Source organism: Panthera pardus, unplaced genomic scaffold (genome assembly GCF_024362965.1).
Source record: "Panthera pardus isolate Hobbes unplaced genomic scaffold, ASM2436296v1 HiC_scaffold_18, whole genome shotgun sequence".
Classification (NCBI taxonomy): domain Eukaryota; kingdom Metazoa; phylum Chordata; class Mammalia; order Carnivora; family Felidae; genus Panthera; species Panthera pardus.
Genome location: NW_026526743.1, coordinates 31,048,340 through 31,068,135, shown reverse-complemented (window position 1 = coordinate 31,068,135; position 19,796 = coordinate 31,048,340). Strand labels below are relative to the sequence as shown.

The following is a 19,796-nucleotide window of genomic DNA, read 5'->3' as shown; positions in this document are numbered from 1 at the left end:
AGATATAACATACCAAAACTTATGAGATGCAGCTAAAAGGAGGCTTAGTGGGAAACTTACAGCTTAATTAATGCTTACATTAATAAAGATACTAAATCAATAACCTAACCATCTTAAGACGCTGAAAAAAGATAAAAACTAAGCCTAAAGCAAACAGAAAGGAGGAAATAAAGATCTGAATACATATCAATAAATGAGACCAAAAGCTGGTTCTTTGACACAGTCAACAAAATTGACAAACTTCTAGCTAGACAAACCAAGATAAACAGAAGATTCAAGTTACTAGTGACAAAGAATAAAAAGGACTATAAGGGAATATTATGAACAACTGTGTGCCAACAAATTACACAGCATGAATGAAATAGGCAGATTCCTAGAAGACACATACTACAAAAACTGATTCTAGAAGAAATAGATGATCTGAATAGACTTATAAAAAGAATTATTCATCAATAAACCACCCACAGAGCAAAATATGGGCCCACTCCCATGGCTTCACTGCTGAAGTCTATACAACATTTCAAGAAGAATTAATATCAATTCTTCACAGACTCTTCCAAAAAAAACAGAAAAGGAAAACTTCCCTATGCATTATATGACTCTAATATTTCCCTGATAACAAAACCATGACAAAAAAACACTGTATCTCTCATGAATAGGACAGAGGCACTTGGGTGGCTCAGTCAGTTAAGTTTCCTGTCCAACTCTTGGTTTCGGCTCAGGTCATGATCTCACAATTTCATGAGTTTGAGCCCTGCACTGGGCTCCGTGCTAACAGCGCAGAGCCTGCTTGAGATTCTCTGTCTCCCTCTCTCTCTGTCCCTTTCCCACTCCTGCTGTTTCTGTCTCTCTCAAAACAAACTTAAAAAAAAAATGTTGGGGCTCCTGGTGGCTCAGTTGGTTAAGTGTTCAACTTCAGCTCAGGTCATGACCTCACGGTTCGTGAGTTTGAGCCCTGCGTCAGGCTCTGTGCTGATAGCATGGAGCCTGGAGCCTGCTTCAGATTCTTGCCTCCCTCTCTCTGGCTCTCTGCCCTTCCCCCACATACGCTCTGTCTCTCAAAAATGTTAAAAAATATTTTGTTAAATAAATAGGACAGAATTCCTAAACAAAAATACCAGCAAAGTGAACCTAGTAACATAAAAAAAGAATTATACACCATGACCAAGTGGTATTTACCTCTGAAATGCAAGGTTGGTAATGTACGAAAATAAATATAATACACATTTAAGTATTAGTAAATATTTAATATATCCAAATTATATCTATAATACTTATATCTAATATTGATATCTAAAGACCAGTAGAATAAAAAAAACACAATCTTCTCAATAGATTCAGAAAAAGTATCTGACAATTTCCAACACCCTTCACAATAAAAACACTTAAAAAAAAAATATCAGAACTTCCTCAACCTGATAAAGTTTTTTCAGTCATGAACAAAATCACAGCTACTATCATATTTAATGGTGTAATCTACATGCTTTCCTCCTAAGATGAGAAACAAAAGAATTTCTGCTCTCAACACTTCGATTCAACATTATACTGGAGGTTCTAGCCAGAACAATTAGGAAAGAAAAAGAAAAGGCATGCAGTATGAATGACAAGTAAAATTCTTTCTGTAAGCAGATTACATGACCTTATACATAGAAAATCCTAAGGAATCTACCAAATTAGAACTCATAAATGAGTTCAGCAAGGTTGCAGGACACAAAAAATCAACTGTATTTCTCTATACTTGCAATGAGCACATCAAATTTAAACATCTGCATTTGTAATAGCATCAAAAAGAACATACAGGAATAAAGTCAACAAAAAAAAGTGTAAAAGTTATACTATGAAAACTATAAAACACTGTTGAAAGAAATTAAAGATGATCTAAATAAAGGGAAAAACAACCTATATTCACAGATGGACGGTGAAAATTTGTTAAGATGGCAATACTCCCCAAATAGATTTATAGATTCAACACAATCCTATCAGAATGCTAGCTGACTTCTTTGAGACAAGAAGTCAGAATTGACAAGCTGATTCTAAAATTCATAAAGAATGTCAAGGGATTTAGACTAGCCAAACTAAACCTGAAAAAGAAGAAATAAGAGGAAGGACTCTCATTTCCTGATTTTAAAACTTAGGTCAAATTAACAGTAATAGTAATCGAGGGGGGTGGGGGGAGAGATCTACAGTAGATAGTAATCAAGGATAGAATTAAGAGTCCAGAAATAAACCCATGTGTCTATAGTCATCTGACTTTTTTTTGACAAGGGTGCTGAGACTATCAGTGGAGAAAGAATGTTCTCTTCAACAGTAGTACTGGGACAACAACTGGATAGCCCCATGCAAAAGAATAAAGTTAGACTCCTACCTCATACCACATATAAAAATTACTAGAAATGGATCAAAGACTTAAATGTAAGAGATAAAACTATAAAACTCTAAGAAGAAAACAGAGATAAATATTCATGACTTTGGATTTGGCAATGTATTCGTAGGACACCAAAAGTATAAGCAACAAAGAAAAAATTGATAAACTGACGTCATCAAAATTAAAAACTTTTATGCTTTAAATAACACTATTAAGTAAGTGAAAAAAAACCACACAGATGAGTGAAAATATTTGCTAATATCTGACAAGACATTTGCATCCAGAATATATAAAGAACTCCTACAGCTCAACCACAAACAAAAAGCAAACAACCCAATTCAAAGATAGGCAAAGGATTTAAACTGATATTTCACCAAAGAAGATACACAAATGACCAGTAAGCGAATGACTGACTGGGATGGCCAGAATTAAAAACTCAAATAATGATCAATAAAGCACAATAAAAGACACTCAACATCATCAGTCATTAGGGAAATGCATATCAAAACCACTATAATATATCAATACTCACTGGGATGACTATAACAAAAAACAGAAAATAAGTTGGTAAGGATGTAGAGAAACTAGAATTCTCCTGCACTGCTGGTGGGAATGTAAAATTACACAGCTGTTGTGTAAAATATGGCAAGTTTCTCAAAAAATTAAACACAAAATTACCATATGACCCAGCAATTCCCCTCTTGGGCATATACACAAAAGAATGAAACCAAAAACTCAAAGAGACATTCGTACCCTCATGTCCACAGGAGTGACAGCTAAAAAGTGGAAGCTACCCAAGGGGCCATCAATGGATGAATGGATATACAAAATGTGGTATGTCCATATGATGGGATATTGTGCAGCCTTAAAAAGGAAGGAAGTTACAACTCATGCGATGACACAGATGAAGTCACAAAAAGACAAATATTGTACAATAGTCACAGACGGAAAGTAGAATGGTGGGTGCCAGGAGCTAGGGGGATGGGGAATAGAGAGAACCTACTTAATAAAAAAAGCAGTTTTATTCTGCAGGGATAGAAATGTTTTGGAACAAGATAAAGGTTGAGTGTACAATACTGGGAAAGTACTAAATGCTACTGAACTGTTCATTTAAAAATGGCTAATTTACATTATGTGAATTTCACCTCAGTAAGTTATCTTGAAAAACAAAGTCTGATAACAAAAAGTGTTGACAAAAATGTAGAGAAATCAGGACGTTCGCATACTGCAGGTGGAAATATAAAATGGTGCAGTGACTCTGGAAAAACAGTCTGGCAGTTCCTCAAATGGTTAAACACAGTACGTACCCAGCAATCCACTCTTAGGTATATACCAAAGAGAAATGAAAAATGTGTCCATGCAAAAACTTGTACACAAATGTTCACAGCAGCATTAGTCAAATAGCCAAAAAGTGCAAACACCCAGGTGGCCATTGATGGATAAACAAAATATCATATATTCATACAACAGAATATTCTGTAGGGATGGTTGCGCATTTCTCTAAATACACTAAAAACCACTGAGCTGTACGTTTTAAATGAGCGAATATATGGTAGGTGAATTCTATCCCAATAAAACTGTTAAAAGTGTTCTGAGAGTAAGGAAGTAGCTTCTTTACTTTTCCCTCTTATACTCCAAATGGTACTCACCTTTGCCATCACATAAATAGCACACATTAACAACTGGTCCAGATGTCTGTCCATCATAAGCTCAGGACACTGAATTATGGAGAACTCAAAACAGGTCCAGATTTTTTTCCTCAGTTCATCTGAAATATCCAGTTTAGCACAAAGATCCCGAAGGCGGACACCTGCCAAGTGGTACACCTGGTAGATAAACAAAAACATTTCAAACTTTGTTTACCTAACACTTCTATTTACCAAGCTCTGCCCTGGGAAGGGTACATGAAAAATTACCTTTCTAAAGAAAAGCGATAAAGAGCTGGTCTTCCTGGGCCTAATACTGTTGCCAGTTAAAGGTGGGCCTTGTTTCTGCTGGTGTCCACCTGGGGAGATCTGCTGAATGGCCACCTGACCAGGGACTTGCAAAGTTGTTCCTGTCACCTGTGGAGAGCTCAAACTTCCAGTCAGGGCCTGAGCACTAAGGGGCTGGATGGAGCCAGTCACAGCTTGGGCCTGCCCTCCAACATTGACCTGGACTGGGAAGAATGTTATCCCTCCATTTTCATTCGCAATACCTATAATGTGTTAGGAAGAAAACGATGATGATGAAAGGTTCTCCAGGCACGGGTTTCCAATTTCTCCCCTCCCAACCTCCTTCCCCTCTCCACTCTTATCTCATATGGTCATTCCAGCCAAGTCTCAGGTAACTTTCCAATAAAGGCCCCCGACAAAGAACTCAACATCCAACTCTGCCTTCCTCACCTTGTACAGGAATGGTCACTGTTTGTCCATTGTTGGCTGTGACAGTGGCTGTTGCCATGGTGACCAAAGTCTGCCCAGGAACTGGAGTGACAGAAACAGCCTCCCCCGATACATTCTGCACAGGGACAGCATTGACTAGGGGCTGTGGGGGAATGCGCCCAGGTGTCCCTCCATCAGAGGGGCTATCATTCTCGACAAATAACCGCCTTCTGGTGGAGCTGGCTGTCGGGGAGCTGTATCTGTCATATAATGTGGCTGGAGATGTCATGCCTAGGGTCAAAAAAAAAAAAAACAAAAAACAGTTTAACTCAAGGAAACTGAGATCTTACATCCAAGCTGTTATGTTCAAAACTAATCAGTGTTTGAAATACTTCATAAACAAACATCACAGGGGTCATATCATAGCTCTGTTCAACTAAGGAAAGTTCAACCGAACACTATTGAGAACAAAATTTAAACACAGGAATTCTTCTCTATTTGTTCCACAGTGCTCCCTCCTACATTCCACCTTCTGCTTCATCGAACCAAACTTTGCCCTCCACTGCTACAGGGCCTTGATGATTTAGGGGCAGTTTAAAGAATTACTCTATCTTCCTAGGATACTTTTGACTATATTCAATGTTTACCTGCCACTCGAGTGCAATGTGATTTCACTGTGAAGCCACTACTCGATAAGGGGACATGATGGACTTGATATTACTGTGGTATCATCTGGGAGCATTTCCCCCAGTTTTATAAATTTTCATCTTTGTGTTTTTCCACATATAGAAAATTACTAGGACTCAATAATGTTCTTCAGCAAGAACAGATATATGTGAGTTGGACTCAAGCTTAGTTTATTTTTAAAACTTGAATGAGATGTAATTCACATACATTTTAATCACTTAAACTGTACAATTCAATGGTTTTTGGTATATTATGTTAACTCATTTTTAACAGAAATATATATAATGTATAATTTGCCATTTTAACCATTTTAAGTATACAATTCAGTGGCATTAATTACATTCACAATGTTGTGCAACCATCACCACTGTCTCTTTCTGAAGCTTAATCATCCCAAATAGAAACAAACTTGAACTATTATGGCTCAGTCTGTTGTTAAATATTCACACTAGTGGCTTAATGTTTATGCAGCAATCCCACCCTCTTCCATGTCTGGCTATAAAATCTGCACATCAGTGGTTTTTAAATTTAAAAATATATTGTAGGGAGTGCCATAAGGGGAGTGACAGGAGCAGTCCTGACAGACCACAGGTTAACATTTCAATTTCTAATGGCACAGAAGCGAACAAACTTACCAGATTTGTATTTGGAACAAAGTGCAGTTGGGAGGAATGCATTATGATCATCATCTTGTAAAGTATTAAGAAACGTCACGAAAATGGAGAAGTGGTAAGTATAAAGAAAATGAAGTTTAAAGGCAAGTCCTAACCCATAGATCAGGGAAGCAGAAAAACAGTTAAGCCATTATGATTCCTCTTCCAAAAAACGAGGAAACTTTCATAGAGATCATCCTTATTTACTGAGTATGCACTGATATAAAGTGATTCCTGATTTTATTCTTTATTATTTTTCTGTTAAAGTTTATCTTGAGAGAGAGAGAGAGAGAGAGAATGTGAGCAAATGGGGGACGGGCAGAGAGAGAGGGAGAGAGAGAATCCCAAGCAGGCTCCTGTCAGTGCAGAGCTCTAATGGGGCCTGAACTCATGAACCATGAGATCATGACCTGAGCCAAAGTCAGACGCTTAACCGACTGAGCCACCCAGGCACCCAATGATGTCTAATTTTAAAACTGATCTTTCTTCTTATCAATTATATTAAAAGGTTGACCTAGAAACAATAATACCTTCTAATGGCATCCAAGGATTTAGAACTCTCTGAACATAAGCTTAAAGCTTACACCTGGAAGATGTTACAAAGAACTTCCTGGTGGGGCAGCCTGAGTGGCTTGGTTAGTAGAGCATGCAATCTTGATCTTGGGGTTGTGAGTTCAAGCCTCACAATGGGCAAAGAAGTTACTTAAAAACCAAAAAAGCTGCCTAAATACAACCTTATGAATAGCAAAACTTCTCTTTTCTGTACTTCTTGGGTCAGCACTGCTGTCGTATTAACCAGTGTAGCACAGCTCAACTGACAAGAGTCAAAGCTGAACACACTCGGGCCATTCAGTACTTTTAACTCACTGGCTTGCCTACACCTAATTGCACCATACAGCTCTATCTTTAAGAAGCTTTGCTGTTTCTTCTGATTTTGAAAGTAATACATCTTCATCTTAAAAAATTTATAGAAAGCACCTGGAATTCTATCATCCAATAATAATCATTCTTAATAGTTTGGTTTTTCCATTTCAGCCCTTTTGTATGCTTATATATAAACACACACTTAAAATACAGTAATCACATTAATATACTGTATTCTCTTTGTAAAGCCATTCGTTATTTCATGCATCTTACTGTGTTCCTAAATATTCTTCAAGAGCATTAACTTTTAAGTGATCCATGTGGTACTATAATGCACAGAACATTATCTTCTATATAAACCCTATTAACTTCACTTGTAGTTTTACAGAATTTCAATTCCCAGATATGAGGCTCCCAAATGCTCCCCGTGAGTATTTTATTTTATTTTTATTTTTAAATTTTTTTTTTTAGCGTTTATTTTTGAGAGAGACAGAGACAGAATGCAAGTGGGTTAGGGGCAGAGAGAGAGGGAGACACAGAAGCCGAAGCAGGCTCCAGGCTCCGAGTCGTCAGCACAGAGTCCAATGTGGGGCTCGAACTCACAGAGCTGTGAGATCATGACCTGAACCGACCAACTGAGCCACCCAGGCACCCCTCCCCCCTAGTATTTTAAACTTACTTCTTCCAAGTCCTCCAGTATCAGCACGAACTTCACTCACCCTTCTGGGAGTCAAAGGAGAGCCAGTGATACAAATATCATCTGCTCTTTCCAGGTTCTGAGGTGGCATAACCTATAAAGAATTATATGCACAGAATATCATTATTCAAAAAAGCATTTTAATTAGAATACAGTAACAATCTGAGGCAAAAGAAAACTTGGCTCATCAGTTATTCAACCTAAATAAAATCAGTTGTCTTTTTCATTTTCATACTGAAGTGGACAAAAATTCTGGCAGGCTTAAAAAATTCAAAACTAATAACAATACTAAATACAAATCCATCTTCATTACCAATTTAGAGAATTAGAATATCAATCACTCTAATGTACAGAAAATTAAGAGAGAATACTGCATTCTTACTCTGTCACTGAAACCTTGGCACAATCACAAATTATTTCTGAGTCATAGCTTTAGGGGTTTCTTCTTAGATACAGGGGTGACTATACCACATCAAACCTAAATGCCACCCTCCCACTTCCCATAAATAAGAAAGACATTAAGTTTCATTGCTCTCGGTGAAACAGGAATATAAATAGACTGATACTGATATACTTTTCTTCTAGAAACATGCGAAGGTATTTTCACAAACCTCTTCGCAAGTCGGAACCCTGTTTTCATTGTCTCTAATTCTGTCCCAGAGTGGAGACTCTGGTTTCCATGCCAAATGATCCAAGATCTGTTCTTCAATCTGATTAAGGTGTTTTACCACCTCTCTACAAAGACCATCTTCCGCTCTAATGAATACTTCTATCACCTGAAATAACAAAAAATATTCTGGTTTAATAATTTTTTTCACCACAAACTTGTTTAAGTGTGAAGTAAAATGGATACATTTATTCAGATGCTGCTTTATACATGTTTATAGATACATTAATTCATCAAAATTCGAAGCCTAAAGAATAGTACTATTTTGAAATAGCTGGTCTTCCTTTCACTGTCTTTATAAATAATTATTATATAAAATGCACGTGGGAATTATATAAAATCTTTGGTATAACAGTATATTTTAAACAATTTTCTAAGAAAAAAGATGCCTACTTATTGAAGTTGAAAAATACTACTCTCAAAACTTCATGTTTAAAAACTCTAGGGCTGTCTGGCTGGCTCAGTAGTAGACCATCTGACTCTTGATCTCAGGGTTATGAGTTCGAGCCCCACGTTGAGTGGTAGAGATTACTTAAAAAAGTAATCAAATAAAAACTCTAAACATTCAATCCATACCATTATAAAAGCTGATTTTGCTACTACATTAGAAAGAATTAAGATAAATTCATATACTGAATCAATATCAAGACAGAAACAACTACCAAATCAATGCTATCACTCTGCACCTCTATATAACATGTGAAAGATAATTTTTATTTTCTTCTGAAGGATACTTTCATTGTTATTTCCATAAAATAAAAAAGGTTGCTATATAAGATTAGCTACTGATATGCTTGCCACTTTTTTTGAAGGCTACTTAGCTAATAAAATGAAAGCATTCTAAAAGCTTTTATCAGATAAAAGGAAGAATCAAATGAAGGTTTTGCCCAAAAACAAGTCTTCATACCATCTTAAAAGAATTTAAATGGCTCTTAAGACTGTTCTATTTCTTCTCTCCAAATAGAGTAGAACTTACTAAATATGTAATTAAAAAGAGAAGAGAAAGGAGTGCCTGGATGGCTCAGTCAGTTGAGCACTGCACTCTTGACTTTAGCTCAGGTCATGGTCCCAGGATTGTGGGATTGAGCCTGGGTCAGGCTCCATGCTGAGCATGGAACCTACTTAAGATTCTCCCTCTCTCTCTCTCTCTCTCTGTCCCTCTCTCTCCCTCTACCGCTCTCCCCTGCTCAAACTCCCTCTCAAAAAATTGAAAAAAAATAAAAGAAAAGAAAAGAAAAGAGAAGAAATGTACGTAGGTAGCAAAATGAATTAGCTGCTGAACAACAGGAAGTTCATCTCATCTATAATTTCCTCATAAGTGTCATATTTTTTTAAATACCTTATAAAAATGATAAAGTGGCACATCAAATATTTCAGTAATAAATGGAAAATTCCCAGGAGGCTTATAAGAAAAAGTGACGACCTCAAGGCAGCAGGCCAAAAGCGATCTATGGAATGCATCTTGTTCCAGAATGCCCTACAAAACAAAGTTATTAACATTTAGAAACATAAGCCTACTCTAACAAGACATTTCTTCCCCAGTCAAGTTAAATAAAAATACCAAAGCATGTCATTTTCTGAGTTAGTGAGAAGTATGTGCTTAACTTCCTTATAAAACTTTTCTTAACTTTATAAATAAGACCATGTTTTAGCAAAAACAAGTATTAAAAGAATGTATATGAACTTTTAAAAATCTTACATATTGTAAAATATAGGTAATAAAAAATTACATCCCTAATAAAAATATACATACACCCTGCTGCTTAGAGGAATAATAATATGGAAAGATGTTACAAAACAGTATTTATAGTTAGAGGCCACTCTCACAAAAAGACAGCTGGAAGGAAGGCAGGTGACTGGTTAGATCGTCATGGATCAAAAGTCAACACGTTTATCTCAGGACACATAATCACATTTTCCTTTTTGTTTTTGCTTATTAATTTTCCAACTCTATACATAAACATTTACTATTTTTGAATTAAAAAGTTATTTAGACACCAAAAACATAGGTAACAGGAGAAAAAAACAGATAAACTGGCCTTCATCAAAATTAAAATCTTTTGGGGGTGACTGTGTGGCTCAATTGGTTGAGCATCCAACCTCAGCTCAGATCATGATCTCATGGTTCATGAGTTCGAGCCCCACGTTGGGCTCTGTGCTAACAGCATGGAGCCTGGAACCTGCTTCAGATTCTGTGTCTCCCTCTCTGTCTCTACCACTCCCTTGCTTGTGCACACTCACTCGCTCTCTCAAAAATAAACATTTTTAAAAATATTAAAACCTTTTCTGTATCAAAGGACACCATCAATGAAGTAAAAACACAACCCACAGAACAGGAGAAAATATTTGCAAATCGTGTATCTGATAAGGGATTAATATCCAGACTATATAAAGAACGCCTGCAACTTGACAAAAGGCAGACAATACTACTAAATATTATGGATAATATTCTGAATATTATTCAGTCTTAAAAAGGAATAAAGTTCTGACACATATGATAACATGGATGAACCTTGAAAACATGATGCCAAGTAAAATAAATGAGACACAAAAGAATAAATATTGTATGATTATACCTAGAATAGGTAAATTCGTGGAGACAAAGTAGAGATTACCAGGAGCTGGAGAGAGAAGTGAATGGGGAGTCACTGTTTAATGGGTACAGACTTCCAGTTTGGAATAATGAAAAAGTTTTAAAGATGGCTAGTGGTAAGGGTTGCATAACACCATGAATGTACTTAATGCTGTTGAATTATACATTTTAAAATGCTTAAAATGTTAAATGTTATGTATATTTTACAATAAAAAAGTTGTTTTAATAAGTTTCTTAAGTGAGTATACACGTATCCAATAATTATTATCACCCCCTAAACTGCAGCTATGTTTTATACACCCTTCTGTATATTTCAAAGTTTAAAAATCTGTCATTAACAACTTTTAAATTCCAACAGTCATAATTTTACATATAAAAAAGAAATGTAAATAGTTACAAGAAATCAGAACAATTATCAATTTTAAAATTTTCCTAAAATGTTACTTTAAAAAATAGTTTTTAGGGCGCCTGGGTGGCTCAGTCAGTTGAGTGTCCAACTCTTGATGTTGGTTCAGGTCATGATCTCAAGGTTCGTGAGATGGAGCCCTGCCTCAGGCTCTGCACTGATAATGCAGAGCCTGCCTGGGATTCTCTCTCTTCCTCTCTCTCTGCCCCTTCTGCTCTCTCTCTCTCAAATGAAAAAAAAAAGTTTTTAAAAATTTTTATTGATGTCATTTAAGTAAATACCACTTATTTCAAAATCAATTTATATTTGGTTAGTAAAATCTACAAAAAGTAATCACCTTCATCAAAGAGCACTGGTTGAATGTTGATGCTAAAGTCCTATCGAGTCAACACTCAACTTATTCTTGCTACACAAGGCTTGTCAGGAGAGTATACAGGTTAATAAGTTCATGTATTCTAAAAACTCAATTCAGGTTAAGTCTGAATGTTTCAATCCTTTTTTTAAAATGTTTATTTATTTATTGGGGAATAGGGGCAGAGAGAGAGAGAGAGAGAGAGAGAGGGACAGAGAGAGAGAGAATCCCAAGCAGGCTCCCCACTGTCAGCCCAGAGGTTAACACAGGGTTCAAACCCACGAACTGTGAAATCATGAGCTGAGCCAAAATCAATAGTCGGATGCTTCACTGACTGAGCCACCCAGAAGCTCCTGAATGTTTTAATCCTTGACTACAGAGTCTTACGGCCCATAGAAACCATGAGTTATAGCACATGGCCTACTGCACTCAGAAACACTAAGTGAGGTAAGGAGACTCAGAACACAAGTTTCCTTAGGTGCCAATCACTCCCTCAGAGCCATGGTTTTGTCTTTGTTTTGTTTAGTTTGGGTTCTGTATGGGTAGGGCCAAAAGGGAATTAAATTTTATCGTGCTGATCAATACACTGGTCATTTACTCACAGATAAATCCATGTCTCCCAGTCTTTTCTGTTCCTGTTCAATAACTGATTCTAATACTTTATAGTAGAGCATTTCTGCAAAACGAAAATGTTTGCTGGCAATTTCTGCATAAATAATAAAAGAAACAGTCACATGCAAAGAAATTATTGTAGAAAGTGAGAGTTTATCCCATCCCCTGCCCATGAAATAAAATATAAAAACCAACCAATTACTTCCTATACATGCACTTCTTACACCTGCTGTTCCCATCATTCCTAAGATTTCTTAATTTTCTTCATGGTAACCATACTAACGCTCAAAATTTTCTAAAATTATGAAATGAAATTTGCACTGAGAAAACTGTAATAGCATTCTATTAAGAGTTTTGTTTTTGTTTTTTTTTTTTGTAAGTTTGAATTGAACAGCTGTATGCTAGGAGGTATACAATTGGTTTGCTATTCTACTCATACTTGGTTCTAATTCATAACATCAAACAACTTCTAGAACAGGTCTGAGCATGAAACAGCTATATCTTCTGAACTTATTCTTAATATTTTAAAGAATCACTATACTTCTATATTTAATAGTATCTAGTCTACAAGTGAAACTAAAGATTTTGCAAACAAAGTACCAGAAGTCCAACCAGTCTAAAATTTCTCTTATGGAGAAAGGCCCAGAAACTACTTGGTTGACAAAAAAAAAATGGATATCCATATCTCAGACCTCAATCTAAAGTCATAAATCCTTTCTTCATCTTTCTGATTTAGTTACCAAGAAAGGACCCTGTAGTTAAACTTCAAAAATGAACAATACAGACAATATTAAGCTGTACCTTTAGTTGAATTACTGAAATCCTCATCTGGCTGGGAATGCTGAGAATATATTTCATACATTTCTTTCAATCTGTTGGCAATAGCCTGTGTTGGATCCCTGGAACATGTCCTAAAATTTTTTTAAAAAAATTTTTAAAATTAAAAAAAAAAAAAGTATCCAACTTAAAGGTCTTGCTGAGTCACAAATAAACTGTGTATAATTCTGTAGTTTTACTAACCTATAAATAGAAAATACTTTGAACAGAAACTACACCTCCCAAAGTATTCTAGGAGATGCCATACTTCCTTATCGCAGGTGCTGGTACTCCCGTTTTGCATGAAAAAAATGTATCTTGTGTGGAGCTGCATGCAGTTAAATTTAGCATTCTTGACTGGCCCCCATCTACCCTACACATCTACAATCACTGATAACAAACAAAACTGCCTTCAATTGTTTCCTCAGAAGGCAATACAAGTCCCATTAGGAACTCCTGGAAGAAAACAGAATGAAGGGGTGTATAAACTATACTACAGACTCATAGAAACCATTACTGGCACTTTTCATTTTTTCCTCCAAAGCGAGGTGTATTTCATTGACTTTTTTTTAACTTGAAAGGCAATATATATTCAATGCAGAAGCAGTAAACAAATTATCAGCAGTTGTTAACAACTATGTTTCTTTTTTTTTTTTTTTTTTAGGAATTAACACATCCTTTTAAAACTCGTTTTTAAATATGTTTAAGGCGTAAAATTCCTAGTAGGGATTCCTAGTAATTGCTACTAGGAAAACCCCACCTGAATGAATAGCCAGTGGCAAACCACTATAAAATGTTTTGGTTGCATGTGGGGCAGAGGGGTAGAGACCATCTTCATAGCACCCCAGCTCCACGAGGTCAGTACACAGGTCTGTACTACTGTGACGCCCATGAGGTGATCTAAGTTGCTTTTCCTTCAGCAAGGGTTTTACTTGTCAGAAAGGCATTATGCTTGACCTCCAAATTTGACAATTTACCGAGGAGATTCATAACCTTTGGGTTGCTCTGATATCTGACACATTTGCTGGATTCTGGGCCATATCCTGGAAGGCCACCGGAGCTTCTGGATCCTGCATGGCTGTAAGAACCTTTGGATCACTATGAACTTCACTGAGCCCAGGCATTCCTGCCATTCCAGGCTTGCCCCCAGGAAAGCACCTAGAAAAGAGCCAGTTTGAGCTTCTGTCATCTAGCTTCTTCCTCTCTCCAGGTTCTCTCGTATTCTTCCCAAGCCTTCTCAACCCTACTTTCTATTCTTTCTTTGATCTCTCGCTCTTCGTGTTTTCACTCTCCACATTTTCACTCATACCTTCTCTGATGTTTGGCAATTTTCTGGGCCCTCACTGATCTTGTCTCAGCATCGCACTAGCATCTACATCATAGTCCAGTTTACAAGCAAGGGCAAGGTCACGTGCTGCTTCTTCTCAATGGCCCAGAAGCCTGGGCTTTCCCATGCCACTTGTAATGCTGAGCTGAGTCAGGATTTATTTCCATAGCTCTATCACAGTCTTGGATGGCAGTGTTTGGCATCTGTAATTTAATGAAGACACTGGCTTTCCTGGCACACAGAATGGCCAAGCGAGGATTCAGCTTGATGGCATCTGGGTACAAATCAATGGCCTTTTGCAACTCATCATCATTTAGGGCATCCAATGACAGCCACTATTTCATCATTTGCTGGATCCATCATTTCCCCACTCATCTCTATATTTTCATCTCCCATTTCTTGAGGGGCATTGTTATCTGGTTCAATCACACCTTCACTGTCAATTTCTAGATGACTTTCCGTGCTTGATGGTTCATCTGTCTTATGTTTTCCTCCACCTTCTTACTAGCTGTTTTTTCTTCACTGTAGCAGGTGGTATTTAACCCGCCACGCTCACCACCCATTCTCAGGAAGTGCATTTCCTTGGTGTGCAGAACACTCAGGTCCTGCTTACACATTTTCATGAAGGCCTGAAGTTCGTTCACTTTGCAGGGGGTCCATAGGCCAGAGGCTGTGGCCCGGCCCAATTCCAGGTGTGGGTGCTATGTAGAAGCAACTGTGATTTTATTTTGATCACAAATATAAAATTGTAGCAAGTTTAGAAAATTGTAAAGAAAATAAAAATCAGTTATAATCCTGCTAGAGGTAGCTACTGACTATCATACACAAACAGAATTTTATTTATGAACACACTCACAGGTACCTTTTTACAGAAAATAGGAGTCTTTGGTTTTACTTAGCGTTTACTGGAAATATTCAACCCCACTAATGGTGTCTAAGATTAAAGAAGCTCCTACACCTGGAAAGAGATCTGGACGCTATAAAGTCAGTCTTCTAAAATGTATTTATAAAATGCTTCTGTATTCTAGGCCAACAAGGTCCATCTGCGGAAGAGGCCATACAGACTCAGCCTGTTGGGTATTAATCACAGTCAAGTTATGAATAAAGCAGACTTCATGAAAATGTGAAGGGAAATTAGTCAACCTTGGTATTTAATAAGTCTAGCTGTGAGTAGGAAATTACTAGTGTATACTGGGCCTCCTTATACTATACCACCAGAAATAAAATAGGCTCCTATAGGATCTATGTCATCAAATCCGATACTTTTTAGGACAGAGGGGCCTTGGAGGTAATATTTTCAAATAAACTTGCAAAAAACTGTGCACAGGTAATAAAATCCAGTCTATCAGGCTTTTCACTAGGGCTCACTGATATTTCTACCAGTCTCCGGCAGATCAAAGGACTAAAAGCAGTTAACTTCCTTTTCACACTAAGGGTATTTTACACAACTTACAAAAGTTATGGTGGTTTGACACTGATTATGAATGTAACTGTTTTATCTTTTAAAATCTGACCTACCCCTCAGAAATTTGCTCAGGTCCAATCTTCTTCATGAAGTCCTTCGACAACTGCTATTTTTATTGATCCCCGCCCCCCGCCCTGCTTCCTGAAACCTTAAGATAGAACATTTGGTAACAGTTTGGTGCCTTATTCTACAGTGTCTAGTGTTGTTAATTACTGTCTCCTCTACTACACAGAAGAAATCTGAGTGCTACGGACTGAATATTTGTGCTCCGCCTCCAAATTCCTATGTTGAAACCTAATGCCCAATGTGATGGTGTTTGGCTGTGGGGCATGTGGGAGCTGATCAGGTCATGAAAGTGGAGCCCTCATGAATGGGATTAGTGCTCTTATAAAAGAGGCCCTAGAAAGTTTCCTTGCCTCCTCGCTCATTGTGAGGACAGCAAAAAGACAGCTGTCTATGAACCAGGAAGCAGTTCTCATCAGACACTGAATCTTGGAACCTTGATCTTGGACTTCCAGCCTGTAGAACTGTAAAAAATTAATTACTGTTGTTTATAAGCCACCAGTCTATGGTATTCTGTGATAACAGCTGGAACACACTGAGATACTGAGGAACACACTGAGGAAAAATGATCACCAACATAGACGGTGACCTATGTCCTCTACAGACTAAAAACACGTCTGAGCATGCAACTGGTATAAAATTAATAATGGGTGAATTAAGCCACTAAAAAGTAAAAAAAAAAAAAAAAAAAAAAAAAAATTAAAATAGAAAATGGTCAACAATCAAATCTTAGAAGGCAAGAAGGGCTCAAACCCACCTTAGAATCTGTTCCAATTTCTCACTTGGCGCATTCTTGAGGCCTGTGAGCATGGTGTGAAGACGACTCAAGCTGTGTGTTGCTGTAGAAACTGGGGTCACACAAGGGCTGTTATCCTTGACGTACCTCACACCAGTCAGTGGTGTGGAGATCCTAAGTGCTTTAGACTAAATGGGGGCGGTGGGGGGGGGGGGGGGGAGAAGACTATTTTAGATTAGAATGACTTTCAGTTACTTCACAAATGAGAATTCAAACCAATCAGACTTCATCAATAAATTTTAATGATTCAAATATCTCCATTCTTGGAATCTGAACATAACACCACTAGGAGCCACCACCCTCCATGTGAAGACGTGTGAAAGGACAATTTGTATTTTAGCCAACTAGAAAGTCTGTCTCTTAAAAATTAAACCCTAAGACAAGGCATACTTCCCGTACTTCCCTGTCATCCCTACTTTAGGCCTAAACCTGAAGGCACAAACAAGGAATATACAGTAAAGAGCATCGCTGAGAAACAGAATTTCACAGCTGCCACCCACCACTTTTTCGTAACTACTCAAAGATTGACAAAGGAAAGCTGTGAACTAACCCCGGCCCAAATGAATTCCATGATTTAACAAAAGCCCATCTAAATCATCAGATCTGCTTCAGAGACATGGAACAAAACAAACATTCCTAGATGCGAAACCAGCCTGACACAGAATGGCCTTCAGTCTTCTTGCCCCTCCTTTACCTCTAGTTACTAGAATCTATCGGTTTCCCCCCACTCAAGTCTACAGATCTTCAGGGAAATAAATTTAAGTCAACATTCCTGAATATAAATATGAAAAGGATAGGACTTAATATCTGAGAATTTAAGCATGACTACAAATGCTAATAAGACATCTTTTCTATTTCTTCTAATAAACTCTGAAAGGTTAAGAGAGCTTAAGAGTGTCTTTTATTTTATTATTTTTTTAATGTTTATTTATTTATTTTGAGAGAGAGAGAGACAGAGAGAGAGAGAGACAGAGAGAGAGAGCGCAAGCAGGGGAGGGGCAGAGAGAGAGGGAGACAGAGAATCTCAAGCATGCTCTGCAATGTCAGCACAGAGCCCGATGCGGGGCTCAAACTCAGGAACCGTGAGGTCATGACCAGAGCTGAAACCAAGAGCCAGACACTTTAACCAACTAAGCCACCCAGGTGCCCCAGGAGTGTTTTTTAACATTCAAGACAAACTGTGTTTCCCCACGTAGCTAAGTATATTAATTCTAGAGATACCTATAAAAACACCTAGCAAAATTTTCACCTGGCAAAACAGACTACTCAAGTTTAAGGAGATACAGATACGCAGAGGAATTTGCCATACAGATATACATCTACACATACAGATATAAATCTACATGTTTTCTGTGACTTAAACAGGAGAGAGCCAAGACTTCCACTTGGTTTCAAAGAAATTAATTCTACAATTTTTTTAGGTCAATAAGACAATCTGGGTGGATTAACTACATTCAGAAGGCTATTCCCTGCTTAACACGTCTTTTCCTACAGCCAGCTTCTTCCCTGTATATAAACCAGTGCTTTGCTGGGAGGGAAAAACACCTTACACGTGCACAGCAAAAGCAACAGCAGCATCTCCCACTGCCCACAGACATCAATGCTTCCACACAGGGAACGAGGTATGACTGCCACAAACAGCTTTCTGCCCACAGTTCTCAAGGTCAGCATACAGCTTCTCGGCAGCACTGTTTAGCTCTTGGCTTAAAACTTCCTGGGCATTCTGATCAAGAGGAGTCTTTCTTTGACTCAGGTATAAATATTGCTATTTTTGAAACTTTAGAACTTTCCTTCTCCAAGTAAACACTTCTAAACTTTGGAGTGCCCCAGAGCTCTGTCCTTAGACCTCTTCCATTCTCTATCAACTCACATAGTCACTCTTCATGGCTTTAAAAGCCATCTATATCCTGATGTCTCCAGAGTAGACACACACACACAGCCCTAACTTCTGCTATGAACACCAATCTTGTACATCCAAACTGCCGACTCCACTTGTCTACGAGGATGCCTAAAAAGATATCTCAAATAACATACCATCATAACCCCATCTCTGAGTTTTTTCCCTGAATAAATGTCAATAATAAATGTTCATGGAATGCCTACTATGTGCCAGGCACTGAACACAGCACTGGTCACAGCCCTCATGAAGTTTATGTTTTTTAATGCAGGAGACCCATAACAAACGATTCTTTTTTCCCATCTTTGTATTTATCTATCTACTTACTGTCAGACAAACAATTCTTTCTACCCACCCACTTACCTTAAGACAGTGACAAATACTAAGAGGAACACTAATCACAGAGTAAAAGGGGAAGGAAGTGCTGAAGGTTGGGGAGGATGTCAGTGGTTATTATTCTATGCAGTGGTCAGTCTATCAGAGACCTGAATGTAGTGAGGAAATAAACCACATGAATATCCTGAAGAAACATGTTCTAGGCAGAGAAAACAGCAAGAGCAAAGGCTTTGAGTTGGGGTATGCTCGGCATATCTGAAGAAGGAGAACAGAGGTTAATGTGACGAGCACAATGGGTGAGGAGGAGAGTGGTAGGAGATGAATTCAGAGAGGCAGCGGGCTACATCACTAAAGACCTCAGAGGCCTTTGGAAGGACTTCAGCTTTTATACCATTTATGCAACTGGAGTCATCGCCATTATCTTTCTCTCACACCCTGGATCCAAGCCATCAGGAAATCCTGTGGGTCCTGTCTCCAAAACACAGCCCCAATACCACCATTGCTCTGATCCAAACACCATGAGCTATCACCAGAACCAGTGCGACAGCCTCTTAATTCCCTACTTCTACCCTGGCCCCTGCCAAACACCCCCTACAAGACCTTGAAAAATGCAGATCAGACTAATTCAGTCACTGTTTTCCATAACACCTTCTTAATGGCTTTCCTATCAGAGCAAAAGCAAACATTCTTACCAGAGCTTCCAAAGCTGTACAAGGTCTACCCTGCCCCCACCCCCACCTCACTTTTCAACCACTCTCTCACTCAATTCCTACCACAGTGCTCTCTCATCATTCCTCCAAAAAGCCAGTCGAGCTCCTACCACAAGCCTTGGCACAT

General features: G+C 37.9%; 1 protein-coding gene and 1 pseudogene across 4 annotated transcripts in view; both read right to left on the bottom strand.

The window, feature by feature from the left end:
* Window positions 1–19,796, bottom strand: part of RBL2 (RB transcriptional corepressor like 2) — a 55,491-nt gene that overhangs the window by 16,779 nt on the left and 18,916 nt on the right. For all 4 annotated transcript variants that reach the window (XM_019455930.2, XM_019455932.2, XM_019455933.2 and 1 more), the window contains 9 exons: window positions 16,688–16,854; window positions 13,061–13,170; window positions 12,250–12,353; window positions 9,636–9,773; window positions 8,241–8,405; window positions 7,612–7,723; window positions 4,750–5,019; window positions 4,282–4,562; window positions 4,015–4,191 (listed from right to left, as the gene is read on the bottom strand). In XM_019455930.2, the coding sequence (XP_019311475.1) occupies window positions 4,015–4,191; window positions 4,282–4,562; window positions 4,750–5,019; window positions 7,612–7,723; window positions 8,241–8,405; window positions 9,636–9,773; window positions 12,250–12,353; window positions 13,061–13,170; window positions 16,688–16,854 (1,524 nt within the window). The remainder of the gene's footprint in view (window positions 1–4,014; window positions 4,192–4,281; window positions 4,563–4,749; window positions 5,020–7,611; window positions 7,724–8,240; window positions 8,406–9,635; window positions 9,774–12,249; window positions 12,354–13,060; window positions 13,171–16,687; window positions 16,855–19,796) is intronic.
* LOC109270610 (hsc70-interacting protein-like) lies at window positions 13,197–16,295 on the bottom strand (annotated as a pseudogene).